We start from the raw sequence: 14,758 nt of genomic DNA, 5'->3' as shown, positions 1-14,758 counted from the left end.
ATGACAACCTCTTTCTGACTACAATTGCTTGCATTCTGTTTCTCTACTAACTGATTTTTCTGTCTCTGCAATGTTTCTTGTGGTTTAACTAGGACAAAAGTATAGCATAGTATCCTTGTTTAGTAATGAGCACGTGCTGTCTGCAGGCTTTGAAATAGACACCCCAGATAAATTTGGAAGAACGTGTCTTCATGCTGCCGCTGCAGGAGGGTGAGTAGTTAGCAACTTCAGTTGTTATTTCATGATTTAATTATTAAGTCACCTTGACTGGCTTAATTTCATCTTAACTCACTTAAATTGTCTTTGAAACAAAGATGATTTCCTTATTAAAACAGGTAAGAATCATTTCTAGCAATACTAAACATCATCGCATTGCATTTCCGGATTACTTGCATTTTGTTCTTCCAAAGAAAAATTCTTAGCCCATCTCATACAGCCAATCATTTTTCTTTTCTTTCATTTTTTTTTAAACAGTAAATCTTTGGCCTAAAGAAAAATTGTATGCGTTGTACTCTCCCCACCCAGAGAAAATAGTTTGCGATTTGTTCCGAAGTTTTTCCTCTTTTGTTGCTGCTAGGTGGGTGATGATAAAGGAATCTGCAGTAGAATTAATTCATTTCCATTTAGAAACATTTTTTTTTCTTTTTAAAACAACGGCTTTTTAAGTTGTGTGACTGACTATGAAACAAAGGTCAAGAAAATCCAAGGGATAGGCAAGAAATGATTTAATCCTTGAGTTTTTTGGAGTTGTAAAGAGAATTTTTCATCACTCTTTTTCATGTCAGTGGTTGGGTTAAAGCTTTGATCAATAAATTGTTGATAAATGACCACACGTTGCCCAAACATGACCTCTCTTCGATAACCTTGTTTGGGTAAGATGTTCGTTCTTAGTCATTGTTTTTGGTCCTTAATGAACAACAAAGCTTCTCCATTTGTCATCTATTATTACCAGAGGCACTACCTGTTTATCAGAGGTGGACTGACTGTGAAGCCTTAGGATCCCTTCTGAAGTGTTGTGCCTCATTTTCTTTTTTCAGAGAGCCCTCTCCCCACCCCACCCACAAATTGCATGAGCCTCCTGAGCCACACAACTCTACCTTTGGTCCTTTGGCACCACTTAGTAAGGGATAGGGCTCTGTACCTATCGACATGCTACATTAACACGCAATTATCTTAGGAACTTCTTACCCTTTATGACTAGAACAGCTAGTTTTCTGAGAAAGGTGGCTATATAGGGTAGATGTGGGGTGAGGAGAGCCTGCTTAGCTTTATCATCTGGATCAGTTTTTTTATTATTTAAATATTTAAATTATAATAAAGGAATACATTCCTAGGTTGCTTTTTAGTATATGAAGTTTAGAACAATGCGAGATGACTATTTCTGTTTATGCCCACATTTTGAAAAATGTAAGACTTGTACAGAAAGTGGCCACATATCATTTTGGATTCATGTCTGAAATTCTATTAGAATTAATGTTTAGCTACAAACCACCCTGTAGGAGAATTCACATCAATGGATCCTTTTCTCTCTACTAAACATGATTTATTGCTTCTGTGAATGACAAAGAGGCTTTGAAAGATCACTCTGCTCCATTACATCATTTTAGACCATGGTTCTGCACATTTATTTACATAGATTACAAAGACAGGGAAATGCAGCTATTTCGTTTTCCATTAGGGAGTGTCTAGGTCAAAAATGGTTATCATGGTGATTTCATTCTGCTGTGATAAAAGGTAGTGTGCATCCCCTCTGGCTCATTGTTTAAAGGTGTGACATTAAGTTATTATAGGTTGGAATCGTTGTTTCATAAACACTTGATGGTTTTGAAAATGAATTTTAGGAAAAATGATGAAACCATCACTGAAAGGTTTAACCTAATAATAAACAATAAATTCCTTAATCATGCAGTCGCAAAGGTTCTATCTAGTTCTTTATTGATTTATTAACTTGTAAAAGGGAATTTGAGGAACTCTAGATGCTTAAGATATGGCGTTAATCTAATATGTTCGGGTGGTTTTTTTGTTTGTTGAATTTACACCTGGCGTTCCCATTTCTTCTTGGCCTGTTTCCGTAGAAAATGGCTCCTTTTGAAAATAGTCCAGTAATTGACCTTGACCATCTTAATGGGTTTTCCCTGTCTTTCTAGTAACGTGGAATGTATAAAACTCTTGCAGAGCAGCGGAGCGGATTTCCATAAAAAGGACAGGTGTGGGAGGTATGTAATCAGGGAGTTCGGCTTCAAGTGCCTATGTAAAAGCAGGGGATGCTGTCCGTCTGGAAATCATGTTGTGTTGCAATGGTAAACAGGGGAACTAGCTGGGGAGATTCCATGCCCAAAAGGAAATCCCTTTTTGTAGAGAAATGCCAACAAAGCAGGCACAAGCAGTAAGAAAAGCATCGCTCTCACAGCTTCTGTTTAGAAATGCCAATTGTTTCTCTTCTTTCGATATATATTTTTTAATTTCCTACATAGATATAGCTTGGCAAATTCAATTTGTAGTGAGTACAGTACTTTAGCCCTCCTAACCCAGAATCTGGTCCTTTTATTAGGTTTATTGGACATTTTATCTTGCAATACATTTTTAAATGTGTAAAATGAAAAAAAAAATTAAAAAACCGATAGCCTCTTTGTCCCTTTGGCTATTGGGGTGGATCATAGGACTTACCTAAGACAAGCACTCATCTCTCAGTGCTCATGCCCAGTGCCTCTCCTGCTCACTCTGACGGGGTGGCCCCTCCACGCTGCACCCCCAGCACCGCCCCTCACTGCCTGAGCGCACATCGCGCCCCGCCCGCGCGCCCCGGCTTATGGGTCTCTCTCCTCATGGGGTTGTGAGTCTCCTCACAGCAGGAACTGGGTCTCTTTTTCTCCAATATCTGGATCTGTCACATGGTTGATGCCTAGTATTTTTCAGTCTAATTAATTAAAGCCCCAGCAATTCAATATGCACAACACTTATTTCCTTCTTATGGACTAAAGAGGAGAAAAGCAACTAATAAAAGAATCCATTAATTGACTATAGAATGTAACATATTTGTACCTAAGAACAGATAAATAATTCTTGACATAAAGTTACCTACTCTTAGTATTCTGTTTGATTATTATTCCCAGATCGTTGGTTAGATAATGAAAAATTGTAAAATAATTGAGAACAATTACTTAAGTAAATAAGTAACGTAAAAAGCAACCACTTCCTATGTCTCCAGCGCCTTGCCTTTTGCAGGGTGCTTGCTTTTTTCTGTTGTTCACTTGGTTTCTTATACTAACTGCATGAGGTAAATGGGGGTATTCATTATCCTGTTTAATAGATGAGAAAGCTGAGCCTACAGAAACTGAACGATTGATATGTTTACACAGAATTTTAGACTTAGAAGGGACCTTAGGGGACAAACTGTCAGAGATCCTTATTAAAATAAGGATGAGGAAGTCCAGGCCCCTAGAAAGGGGATGTGGTTTGTCCCAGCTTCCAGATCTGCCCAGACTAGGTTAGAACCCAGGGCTTCTGACTCCTTGGGCATTGCTTTTCCTATTGCCTTACATCCCTGCCCTCGAGGAGCTGATAGTTCAGTGGTGAAGGTGAGACAAGACACTAGGAGACAGAAGCAAGGCAGCCTGTGAGGAGAGCTAAGAGAGACCCAGACAGAATCTGAACCATCTCAGACGAGAGAAAGAGAGAACTTCTGGAACTCAAAGGATGAGTGGGGGTTTGATAGGTGAAAGTGGCTCTGAAAAGGACACTCCAGTGGAAGAAAACGATGTGAACAAAGGGGCAGAAAGTGTAATCAAGATGTGTGGACCTTCCAGCCATGGAATGGGCACGCTTGGGACAGAAAGAGCTGCTCTAGACGAGTACCAGCTTGGGAAGGTCTTTGATTACAGACTCAGAAACGAAGGCTTTGTTCAGTGAGGAGGACAAAAGCTTTTAGGACAGGATTGTCCTATGTGGGGATTGTACCTTAGAAATCCCAGTTCTTTATTCATGCCATCTAGAAATTAGATGGAAGCTTGATTACAGCTAAGGAGGCTAATAAGGATGTATTGCAGTGATTTGCCTAAGCAATTATATGGAACCGAACCAAAATAGAGGCTTGGAATGGAAAGAAGTGGTGGATGTCTGAAGCCACTCTCCTTGGAGCCTCAGTTCCAATTTATAATGTCAAAGGAAGGCACAACCCTTGGTCTCTGCACTCAGAGCAGAAGAGCTTTCCACGCCCCTAGGAATACTGCTCTGCGTCAGTGTCAATGCCAGGTCTGTTTTCCAGACTGAATTAATATATTGCTGTTTGCTTTTCAGGACCCCTTTGCACTATGCAGCTGCAAATTGTCATTTCCACTGTATTGAGACATTAGTGACTACAGGGGCCAACGTTAATGAAACAGATGACTGGGGCCGGACAGCTTTGCACTACGCTGCTGCATCAGACATGGACAGAAAGTAAAGACAGCCTGCTCATGCTTCCTCTGGGGAGGGGCTGGGGAAGGAGAAGGTTTAGCTAAGTTTTCTTTACACCACTTTATGGCTACTGTAAATGAAGAATCTTTCTCATTCAGACCTGGGGGAGTTAGAATACTTCATCTCTAACCCTGGTTTTCCCTTTCTGCCAACTTTATATTTGATTATCACATTTCACTGCACAATTACTCCTCTTGTCTGTTCTTGGGGATTGAATGGCAAGGAAAGTCATCAAGCCTGGATTTTCAGATCATTCAAATCTGTCATAATTTATTGTGACATATACTTCAGTTTTCATCATTACCACTTAAATGCTTCATTTTCTGTAAAACTTCTATTTGTTAACATATATGTCCTTTGTCATATCTGCCTATGCATAATCCCAGCAGCCTTCAAACTCAGCATCAGTGTGTGTAAAATAAGCACTATTGCTCCAAATCCTAGGCTCGAGGAAGCTGTAGGATCTGGAGAAGAGGAAATTGATTGCACTGGAAATGTTCGGATGCTAGGCAGCTGCTAATGGAAAGCAAAATTAAATGAACCTTCGATTCCCAGACATGCACCCCCCCAAAATAAAAAAATAAATGAACCGGTTCAATAGGAAAATATGGAGGAGATGCCCACAGTTTATGAAATTATTCTCACAGCCTTCAGTATTGGTGCTTGCTTCAGAGGAATACTTTGTGGTAACTCTGGAGAACTGTTGTGTTATTGACTGCTCTGTGCTGTGGGATTGATTCTGGGTCAGTGTGAACTGCTTATTCTGTAGAGCAATTGCTTTCACACATTTTAGATGGTAACACAGAGTTAGAAATACAGTTTGAATCCTGACCCCAGGGCACATACATACATGTAAAACTGAAGTAAAATTTATATACATGTAAAACTGAAGCAAAAGTTCATAAAATCACATTTATCTTTACTTTTCAGAATATATTCTGATATTTTCTCTTCTGTTTCATTAAAAAGAAAAACAAGACTGTGATTGGGTTATGACCTAGAGTTTGGAGAACACTGCTTGTTTTTCTCATCATATTTCTGTAATATTACCCAGTCAAATGCAGTACTCAGAATCCCATAGCCAGATAGATCATTAATTCAGCAAATCCTTATCACACATATACCTGTGTTAGGCTCTATGCAGTTAACTTATAATATAGTAGGGGGTGGGTGGTGGGTGGAGGGGGTAGGGAACAAATAGGCTTCATCTATTCAGAGCTGGAAAAGGAATCCTGAATGATGAAGAATTGTTCTTGGTAAATAAGGGATGATTAGGACCCTATCTCTGGATAAGTAAAATGCTGAACTGGTGAGGACGCAGCAGCAAGAAATGTGGCAGGAGTCAGAGAGGTTGGAGTTAAGCTTCCTCCTTTTGACCTGGGAATTTAGGATGTTTATGCGAGGGTGGACAAATTGATGTTTTCTTAATCACTGATAACCAGCTGGAAGGTTCAGAAAGTAACCAGCTGGAAGGTTCAGAAAGTTCTTCCCAGTGCCTTCCTTTGCAAAGAATAGATTTACTGATGGCCTTGGAAAGAACTATGTATATACTCCATGAAACTCAATAGTGTTTATTTCCTTGGGGTTGGAGTAAAAATAGTTGGGATATAAATTGCACTATAGCCATTAACAACTTTGCCATTAAAATCACTAATTGTAATTTTCTCTCTCTCTCTCTCTCTCTTATGCTGAGAAGCAAGACTATCTTAGGAAATGCCCATGAAAATTCAGAAGAACTTGAAAGAGCCAGAGAGCTGAAGGAAAAGGAAGCCGCATTGTAAGTTTCTTCGCATCTTAAGAACAAGGTGCCTTTGCTAATGGTGTCACTGCCTTCTCTGGGTTACCACGTGTGCCAGTCTTACTATCTGGAAGTTTAGTTTGGAATCTTGAGGAAGCGATGTGGGCTTGCATTTCATGAAGATGAAATGGGGACATGGTAGATAAAGTTGTCCTAAGAGTCTACGTACACACAGTCCTGAGCTTGTTTCTTCTCTTCTCCAGTTGTTGGAGGGACCAATTTCTCTGTGCTCTAACTGCTCATTATCCACTCAAGGATTTTCCCCACTCCCACTGGGCTCCTCCTGTGCCCAGAGTTAGAGAGTGTGACCCCAGTGTGGAGTGGCCAAGGTTTTTCCCGAATACTCCCAAATTTAAAATAATATTTTTCATTTATCTAGCTGAACTGCAAACTTGGCTCAGACTAGACCTGTCCTCTTCCAGCTTTTGGAGAGACAGGGAGCAGGAAAAGTAGGGGCAGGGCGAGGAAACAGTCTGCCTGAGAGCTCGTTTATACATAGGGAGACTACTCCACTTCTTCAAATACACCCCTGATTTACTGTGTGGTGTTCAATTTTGCAGCTGAAATGCTGTTTTAGTTTCCAGGAACTGCTGTAACACTAACTGGATGGCTTAAAGCCACAAAAATGTATTCTCTCACAGTTTTGGAGACTAGAAGTTCAAAACCAAGGCATCAGCAGGACATGCTCCGTCTGAAAGAAAAGGATTCTAGGGAAGAATCCCTCCTTTCTGATGGCTCCCAACAATCCCTGACATTCCTTGGCTCATAGCCACACCACTCCAATCCCTGCCTCCCTTGTCACGTTGCCTTCTTCTTGTGCCTTTCTGTGTACCTAAATCTCCCTCTCCTTTCTCCTTTCTCTTTCTCTTATAAAGACAGTAGTTGTTAGATTTAGAACCCAACCCAAATCCAGGATGATTTCGTCTTGAGACCATTAGCTAATTTCATCTGCAAAAACCCTATTTCCAAATAAGGTCATATGCCGAGGTTCTGGGTAGACATGAATTTTGGGAAGATGCTGTGCAACCCACTGCAAGTGCCAAAATTGCTAGTCAGGGTGCTGGTAGGATAAAGTATAGGCATTCCCAGTTAAAATGTGAAATTCATTTCCCTGAGAAACAATGCAGAGAATATGCAAATTCTCTAGTACTGTTTTATTTATAATAGTAATGTTGGTGGTATAGTTCAGCTATATTCTGGGTTAAAAAACTCTGGGGGCAATTCCAAGTACTTTCCAAATCCCACCCAATCGATGTACCAACTGACTTTTGGAATATAATCCTTCAGAAGTTGGGGGCTGTGTATACACCACAACCCTATTCCTATTGAATGACTGTATTTAAAGCACTAAATTTGGTTTAAAAAATGAGTCACACCTAAGATCCTCTCCATTGGCATTTAGTTACCAAAATAAAAAAAAAAAATACTTCCTTCTGTGGTACAAATACAACAAGAGAGCAGGATTCCAATAATAGCTTGATTTGTTATGGAGCATGCTGTGGATAAATTATGTGACAGTAGGTATTTGGTTTAAAAGATGCATATCTTTCATCAGTTTTTCTAGAAACTAAATTGTCTGTTTTGATTACTTTGTGTGATTTATTTACTTGTTTTTTCCTATGCTAAAAGGTAGGTAAATGCCCTTTTAAATTTTTTGAGTTACCTACACAGATTTACTTGTTTAAGATTTAGAATCTTAATTTTTTTTTTTCTTTTTTTTTTTTTGCATGGGCAGACACAGGGAATCAAACCTGGGTCTCTGGCATGGCAGGCAAGAATTCTGCCACTGAGCCACCATCGCAGCATCCTTAAAGTTTTTATTCAAGTATGAAATAGAATCAGGTTAACTTTGTAAATGATGTATTTGTCTCACTGCCGCAGAAATAAAGCTGAACTGCTCACTGACTTTAGTTATTGCCTCTTTCGTCCAGTAGGATTTTTTGATTCCCAGTAGGCCTAGAGCAGGGCCCATTAAATCTATGAGAATTTGTGTTCCAGAGCTTGGGGCACTTCAGCCAAGGTAGTGCCATGTTCCTTTCTCTAACCTATTCCAATGACTGTGGCTTTTTCAGAAAAATTGCAACTCTGTCAGAAAGGATTTTTAAAATTTATTGTTTAAAATAGACTCTATATTTCAAATGGTGTAATTTAAGTTTGAATTTTCATATGCGGTTACTGAATTCATCCTGTAGATTTTTGTAAATGCTTACCACTTCCTTTAATCTTATTTTTCAGGCTATTCTTAGATTCTTATTTTTCTTACTCTTTTTACCTTTCATTTTCCAAACTTTTGATCTTAGAGTCTCTAACAGAAAGTTTCATTTTAAAGTCTCCAAAAGCAAGCTTAAAAATAAAAAATAAAATAAAAAACCCTCTACTGAGATTTGCCTTGTTGCAATGGCCTAACCACTCCTTTTTAATGTTTGATATTTCACCTTTGAACATAGAGCCCCAAAACATTTATATATACATTTCTATTGAGAAATCTCTATCCATATTATACTCTCAATGGTTCACAATATCATCACATAGTTGTGTATTCTTCATCATGATCAGTTTTAGAACATTTGCATCACTCCAGAAAAAGAAACAAAAAGAAAAAAAAAAGAACTCATACATCCCATACGCCTTGCTCCTCTCTCATTGACCACCAGTATTTCAGTCTACCCACTTTTTAAACCCTATCTCCCCCTGTTATTTATTTATTTATCAGGTTTTTTTTCCCCTTTACTCATCTGTCCACACTCTGGATAAAAGGAGCATCAGACACAAGGTTTTCACAACCACAGTCTCTTTGTAAAGCTATATAGTTATACAGTCCTCTTCAAGAATCAAGGCTACTGAAACACAGTTCAACAGTTTCAGATACTTCCCTCCAGTCATTTCATTACACCATAAACTGAAAAGCGATATCTATATAATGCATAAGAATAACCTCCAGGATAACCTCTCAACTCTGTTTGAAATCTCTCAACTGCTGAAACTTTATTTTGTCTCATTTCTCTCTTCCCCTTTTTGGTCAAGAAGACTTTCTTAATCCCTTGATGCCGGGTCCTGGCTCATCCCTGGGGTCCTGTCCCACGTTGCCAGGGAGATTTACATGGGAGTCATGTCCCATGTGGGGAGTGGGGAAGGACAGTGAGTTCATCTGCCAATAAATAAACTCTTTATTGAGTAATCTTGATGCCAAATAAGCACTGTACCCTAAGATAATTTTGAAAATAAAAACAAAAGGCTTAATTTCTCCCTTGTTCCTAAAGTATTTCCTGAATTCTAGAATGACTATTTTAAGCTGAAATAAAGATAGCTACAGAAAACACATAGTCATACACACACACTTAAGCATACAAACCTTACAGCACATAAAACTTCATTTATGTAGGATTTTTAAAGAGATATTTAAACTCACAAAGTATTTTGTGGAATGTTCACAATAGGAAGAAATTTACATTGATTATCCCTTTTAGTGCAGAGATGTTTTCTGAAATAACACCCACTCCTTATACTTACAGATGTCTAGAGTTTCTGCTTCAAAACGATGCAAATCCATCTATCCGGGATAAGGAAGGTTACAACAGCATACATTATGCTGCTGCCTACGGCCACAGACAATGTCTGGAACTGGTGAGTAGTTGTGCTTGTGTTGTTTTCTCGAAAACACAAGCACACACACCTGAAAAATGCTGGCCTTCATTTTTCAGCACATGCCCTCACTCCCTAATTAATTAAGTGACCACTAGAAATCTCCTTGAAGATATTCTGTCATAGATGATTAAATTGTATCCCTTTACAAAAGGTAGATCTAGCTATTCAGTTTCCGTCCATCCAAAACTCAGAACTGACTGAGAATTGACTCTTTTCCACATTAACTTGGTCTGGGAATGTTAACCCTTATAAGGATGCGTTTACATTTTAAAGATGATTAGAATGTATCAAATAAGCTTCATATAAATTTTAGAAGGCAAACTTTGCACTCTTGAATTTATTAGCAGTGTTGTATGACACATACTGTTAGTCCTACAGATTTGACCTGGCAATGTGGGTACTGATAATGGATTCATCCTTGTTGGGCATCTAATTGCTTCAGAATATTTGCGTTACAAAGAGAAACTTTTGTTGCATATAATGTTTTCTTCTCAAGTGGTGGTGATTATAGTAGCATCTCAAGAATCAGGTGGCTTATGTTAGAATCCCAACTTTGTCCCCTTATTAACTGCATGACCTTGGACAAGCCTGCTGCCCACTCTGAGATACATTTTGCTCATCTAAAAAAATGGAAATGGGCTGGCCACGGTGGCTCAGCAGGCAAGAATGCTTGCCTGCCATGCCAGAGGATCCAGGTTCGATTCCTGGTGCCTGCCCATGTAAAAAATAAAAAAATAAAAAAAAATAAAAAAATGGAAATGATGTTAGTGCCTGTCTTATGAGAATGCTGAAGTACAGGCAAAATAATACATGTGAAATACTTCACCTGGTGTACAGTCAGTGTTCAATAAATGTCACATTACTACAAGAACGATATTCATTTCTGAGACAGCTGAATGTGAACTAACTTTAGGATGCTGCTATGGATTGACTGTGTGGCCCGCAAAAGATAGATTCAAGTCGTACCCCCAGTCCTGTGACCCCATTTGGAAGTAGAATCTTTGAAGATGTTCTTAGCTATTATTATTTAAGATGAGGTCAAATTGGATTAGGGTGGATCTTAGTTCAACATGACTGGTGTCCTTATAAGCAGAGGAAATTTAGGTATAGTCAGTAAGAGAGAGAAACATAGAACACAGAGAGAGGGGGTCATGTAAGAGAGGCAGGGTGTGAATTATGCTGTCACAATCCAAGGATTGCTATGGATTGCAGCTGCCTGTGAGAAGCCAGGAGAGAGGCATGGAATGAATTCTGTCCTATAAGAGGGAATGTGGCCTGGGTGACAGCTTGGTTCCAGACTTCTAGCTTCCAAAATTGTGAGACAATAAATTCCTGTTTGTTAAACCAACTAGTCTATGCTACTTTGTTGCAGCAGCCCTGGCAAGCTAAGACAAATACTTGAAACATAGTATTGTTAGTTTAGAGAGAGACTCTGGTGAGAGCACAACAGAAGCATTTATAATGTTTCCAAACCAAAAATTTCAAACCTGTAGTGATCAAAATACACCTTGGAGTTTGGAGCCTGAAATTTCCTTGCTGGTATAAGTCATGAGACACATTCTCAAGTGCTCACAGGGACCATAAAGGTAAAGTAAAAGCGTGAAGTGAGTCTGGGTATGAAGTGATAGGGAGTGGTGGGGATTGTGGCAAATCGCACATATTCTGTCTAAAGGGACAGCTGGTCCAGGCCAGGTAGAAATGGAAGCCTAGTATTGTTAGGTCACCAGTGTTTGAAGAGAAGCTGGAAATTGGATTATTTTTAATGTGAAATTTCCTATTTGAAAACACTGAGTCAGGAGGGGAAATGGGGGTTTGTGGCTGAACTCTGCCTGCCGGCCACAATTTTCCATCTCCTGAGCCTCCCTCTGGGCTCAGGATACTCTCTACTAGGATTCACTCTACTAGGATTCACTGGGCATCCCAGACTCACTCTTCTCTGTTCCACTAATGGATGCCACCTTTTCTGACTGGATTCTCTTTTCCTTGTCCCTTTAGAAGGAGCTCCACTTTTCAGAGTGATTCAGAGGTGCATCTGGGGAGACACTTGAACTTCATCAAGTGCACAGTCTGTTTTTTTTTTAATATTTTTATTGAGAAATCTTTATACACATACAATCCATCCACAATATACAATCAATGGCTCACAATATCATCACATAGTTTATATTCACCATCATGATCGTTTTTAGAATGTTTGCATCACCTTAGAAAAAGAAATAAGGAAAAAAAAACCCTCATACATTCCATACTTGTTACCCTTCCTTCTCATTGACTACTAGTACTGTAACCCACCCAATTTTTTTCCCCTTATTCCCTCTTATTATTTATATATTTATTTTTCCTTTTTTTTTTTTTTTTTTTAACTCATCTGCCCATACCCTGGATAAAAGGAGTATCAGATGCAAGGTTTTCGCAATCACAGGAGCTTAGTAAAGGCTATATAGTTATACATCTTCAAAAATCAAAGCCACTGGAACACAGTACAACAGTTTCAGGTACTTCCCTGAAACTGTTATCTAAAAACTGTTAACTAAAAATGGATATCTATATAAGGCATAAGAATAACCTCTAAGATAAATTCCCAACTCTGTTTGAAATCTCTCGGCCACTAAAACTTTATTTTATCTCATTTCTCTCTTCCTCCTTTTGGTCTTTCTCTTGACCATTATGCTGGGTCCTAGATGATCCCAGGAGTCCTGTCTCACATTGCCAGGGAGATTTACACCCCTGGGAGTCATGTCTCGTTTGGGGGGGGGGAGAACAGTGAGTTTACCTGCCAAGTTGACTTAGAGAGAAAGACCACATCTGAGCAACAAAAGAGGTTCTCTGGGGGTGAATCTTAGGCATAATTCTAAGCAGGCTTAGCTGCTTCTTTGCAGGAATAAGTTTCATAGGGACAAACCCCAAAATTGAGGGCTCAGCCTGTTGAATTTGTTGTCCCCACTGCTTGTGAGAATACCAGGAATTCCCCAGATGAGATAGTTGAATATTTCCTCCTTTCTCCCCTGTCCCCCAAGGAGACTTTGCAAATACATGCTTATTTCCTGCCAAAATTGCTTTGGAATATATCAGGGCATCATACTAACCTGTACAAACCAAAATGATCGCATGCCCTATTCAAGATTCCGTGTAATTATGGCATTCAAATAAACTGTCCAAACGAGTTAAATTAGGTGATATGCTGCCTAAAATATTAATCTACATGCACAGTGTATTCATAGAGGTGTGAGGCAGAAAGCCAGTGAGCAATGGTGTTTTTTGCCTACATAGAAATGACTGGATGAGTCCCAACCATTTCTTTTACATTGGCTTTGCCCTGGGTTTCAAATGGTTCCACTTAAGATATTTTTATTACATTTCTTGAACCTATAATGTGTGAAAATTCTCATAAAGATTACCCAGTTTGGAAATAAAAAAGTGATTGGGAAATTGTACACACCTTCCTCATTCTTGTAGATTTCTCCAATCTTCTTTCCTAAGATTCTTGCCAATGCTAAAGATTCCCTTGTTTGAGGTTGGGGTGGTACTTTTTTGTCCTCTAATTCTGATTCCATCACAGCTCCTGTTACGGACATTGTAACTGTATAATAAATCATCCCCAACTTAGTGGCTTTAAAGAATAGTCTTCTTTCCTTTTTTTTTGATCTCTCACTTTTTCTATGGATCAGAAATTTGGGAGTTGCTTAACTGAGCAGTTCTTGCTAAGGATATTCCAGTAGCTGGGCTGCAAGACTCAAATAGCTAAGATTCTTTAGACCTTGCTTTCTATCTGTATGTGGTTTCTTTGCGTGGACTCCAGGAGGGCAGCCGGATAGTAGCTAGATATGTTACACAATGGCTCAAGGATTCAAAGGCATCTTGTCCTGAGAGAGAAACACAGAGAGAGACTATATTGCTTTTTTATGATCTAGCCTAGGAAGCCATGCAGTATAATTTCTGTCACATCTGTTCATTGAGGCAGTCACAAAATCCAGCCTACATTCAAAGAGAGGTGAAGTTTTTAATGCAACTTCATTGAGATATATCACACACCATTCAAACCATCTAAAGTATACAGTCAGTGGCTCACAGTGTCACCACATAGTTGTACATACATCCCCATGATCATTTTTAGAACATTTTCATTACTCCAGAAAAGAGAGAAAAAGAAAAAGAAAACCCAAATCCTCCCATTTCCCCTTATTGCCCCCTACTGTTGACCCATGGTATTGGGATGGTACATTTGTTACTGCTGATGAAAGAATATTATTGCTGTTAATTACTGTCCTTAATTTACAATCAGTACAGTTTTCCCTTATACCACTCCATTATTAATCCTTGTAATCGTGTCATACATTTGTTCGAGTTCATGAACGAACTTTTTAATATTTGTACAGTTAATCAAAGACGTTGTCCACCACGAGATTACTGTGTTACACATTGCCAAATTTTAACCTCCAGTTTTCCTTCTGGTGACATACATGACTCTAAATGTCCCTTTCTCCATTCACACTCCTTTCAGCACTGTTAATTATTCTCATAATAATGTGGTACCATACCTCTCTCCATTTACAAATGTTTAAGTTTAACCTAGTTAAACATTCTGCATGTATTAAGCAACCACTCTCCAGTCTTTAGTTTCATTCTGTATCCTGGTAACCTATGCTTTATATTTTATGTCTGTACGTTTACATATTATAATTAGTTCATATCAGTGAGCTCATACAATACTTCCTTTTGTGTCTGACTTACTTTACTTAACATCATGTCCTCAAGGTTCATCCATGTTGTGTGCTTTAGGACTTTATTCCTTCTTACTGCTGAATAATATTCCATCATATGGATACAGCACATTTTGTTTATCCTTCCATCTACTGATGG

General features: G+C 38.9%; 1 protein-coding gene across 7 annotated transcripts in view; it reads left to right on the top strand.

Moving 5' to 3' along the window:
* Window positions 1-14,758, top strand: part of ANKRD44 (ankyrin repeat domain 44) — a 347,994-nt gene that overhangs the window by 254,423 nt on the left and 78,813 nt on the right. For all 7 annotated transcript variants that reach the window (XM_077154544.1, XM_077154546.1, XM_077154543.1 and 4 more), the window contains 5 exons: window positions 147-210; window positions 2,148-2,216; window positions 4,297-4,437; window positions 6,152-6,232; window positions 9,766-9,877. In XM_077154544.1, the coding sequence (XP_077010659.1) occupies window positions 147-210; window positions 2,148-2,216; window positions 4,297-4,437; window positions 6,152-6,232; window positions 9,766-9,877 (467 nt within the window). The remainder of the gene's footprint in view (window positions 1-146; window positions 211-2,147; window positions 2,217-4,296; window positions 4,438-6,151; window positions 6,233-9,765; window positions 9,878-14,758) is intronic.

The sequence above is a fragment of the Tamandua tetradactyla genome, chromosome 3 (genome assembly GCF_023851605.1).
Source record: "Tamandua tetradactyla isolate mTamTet1 chromosome 3, mTamTet1.pri, whole genome shotgun sequence".
Lineage (NCBI taxonomy): Eukaryota > Metazoa > Chordata > Mammalia > Pilosa > Myrmecophagidae > Tamandua > Tamandua tetradactyla.
Note: the sequence above shows the minus strand (reverse complement) of the source record. Positions and strands in the feature narration are given on the sequence as shown.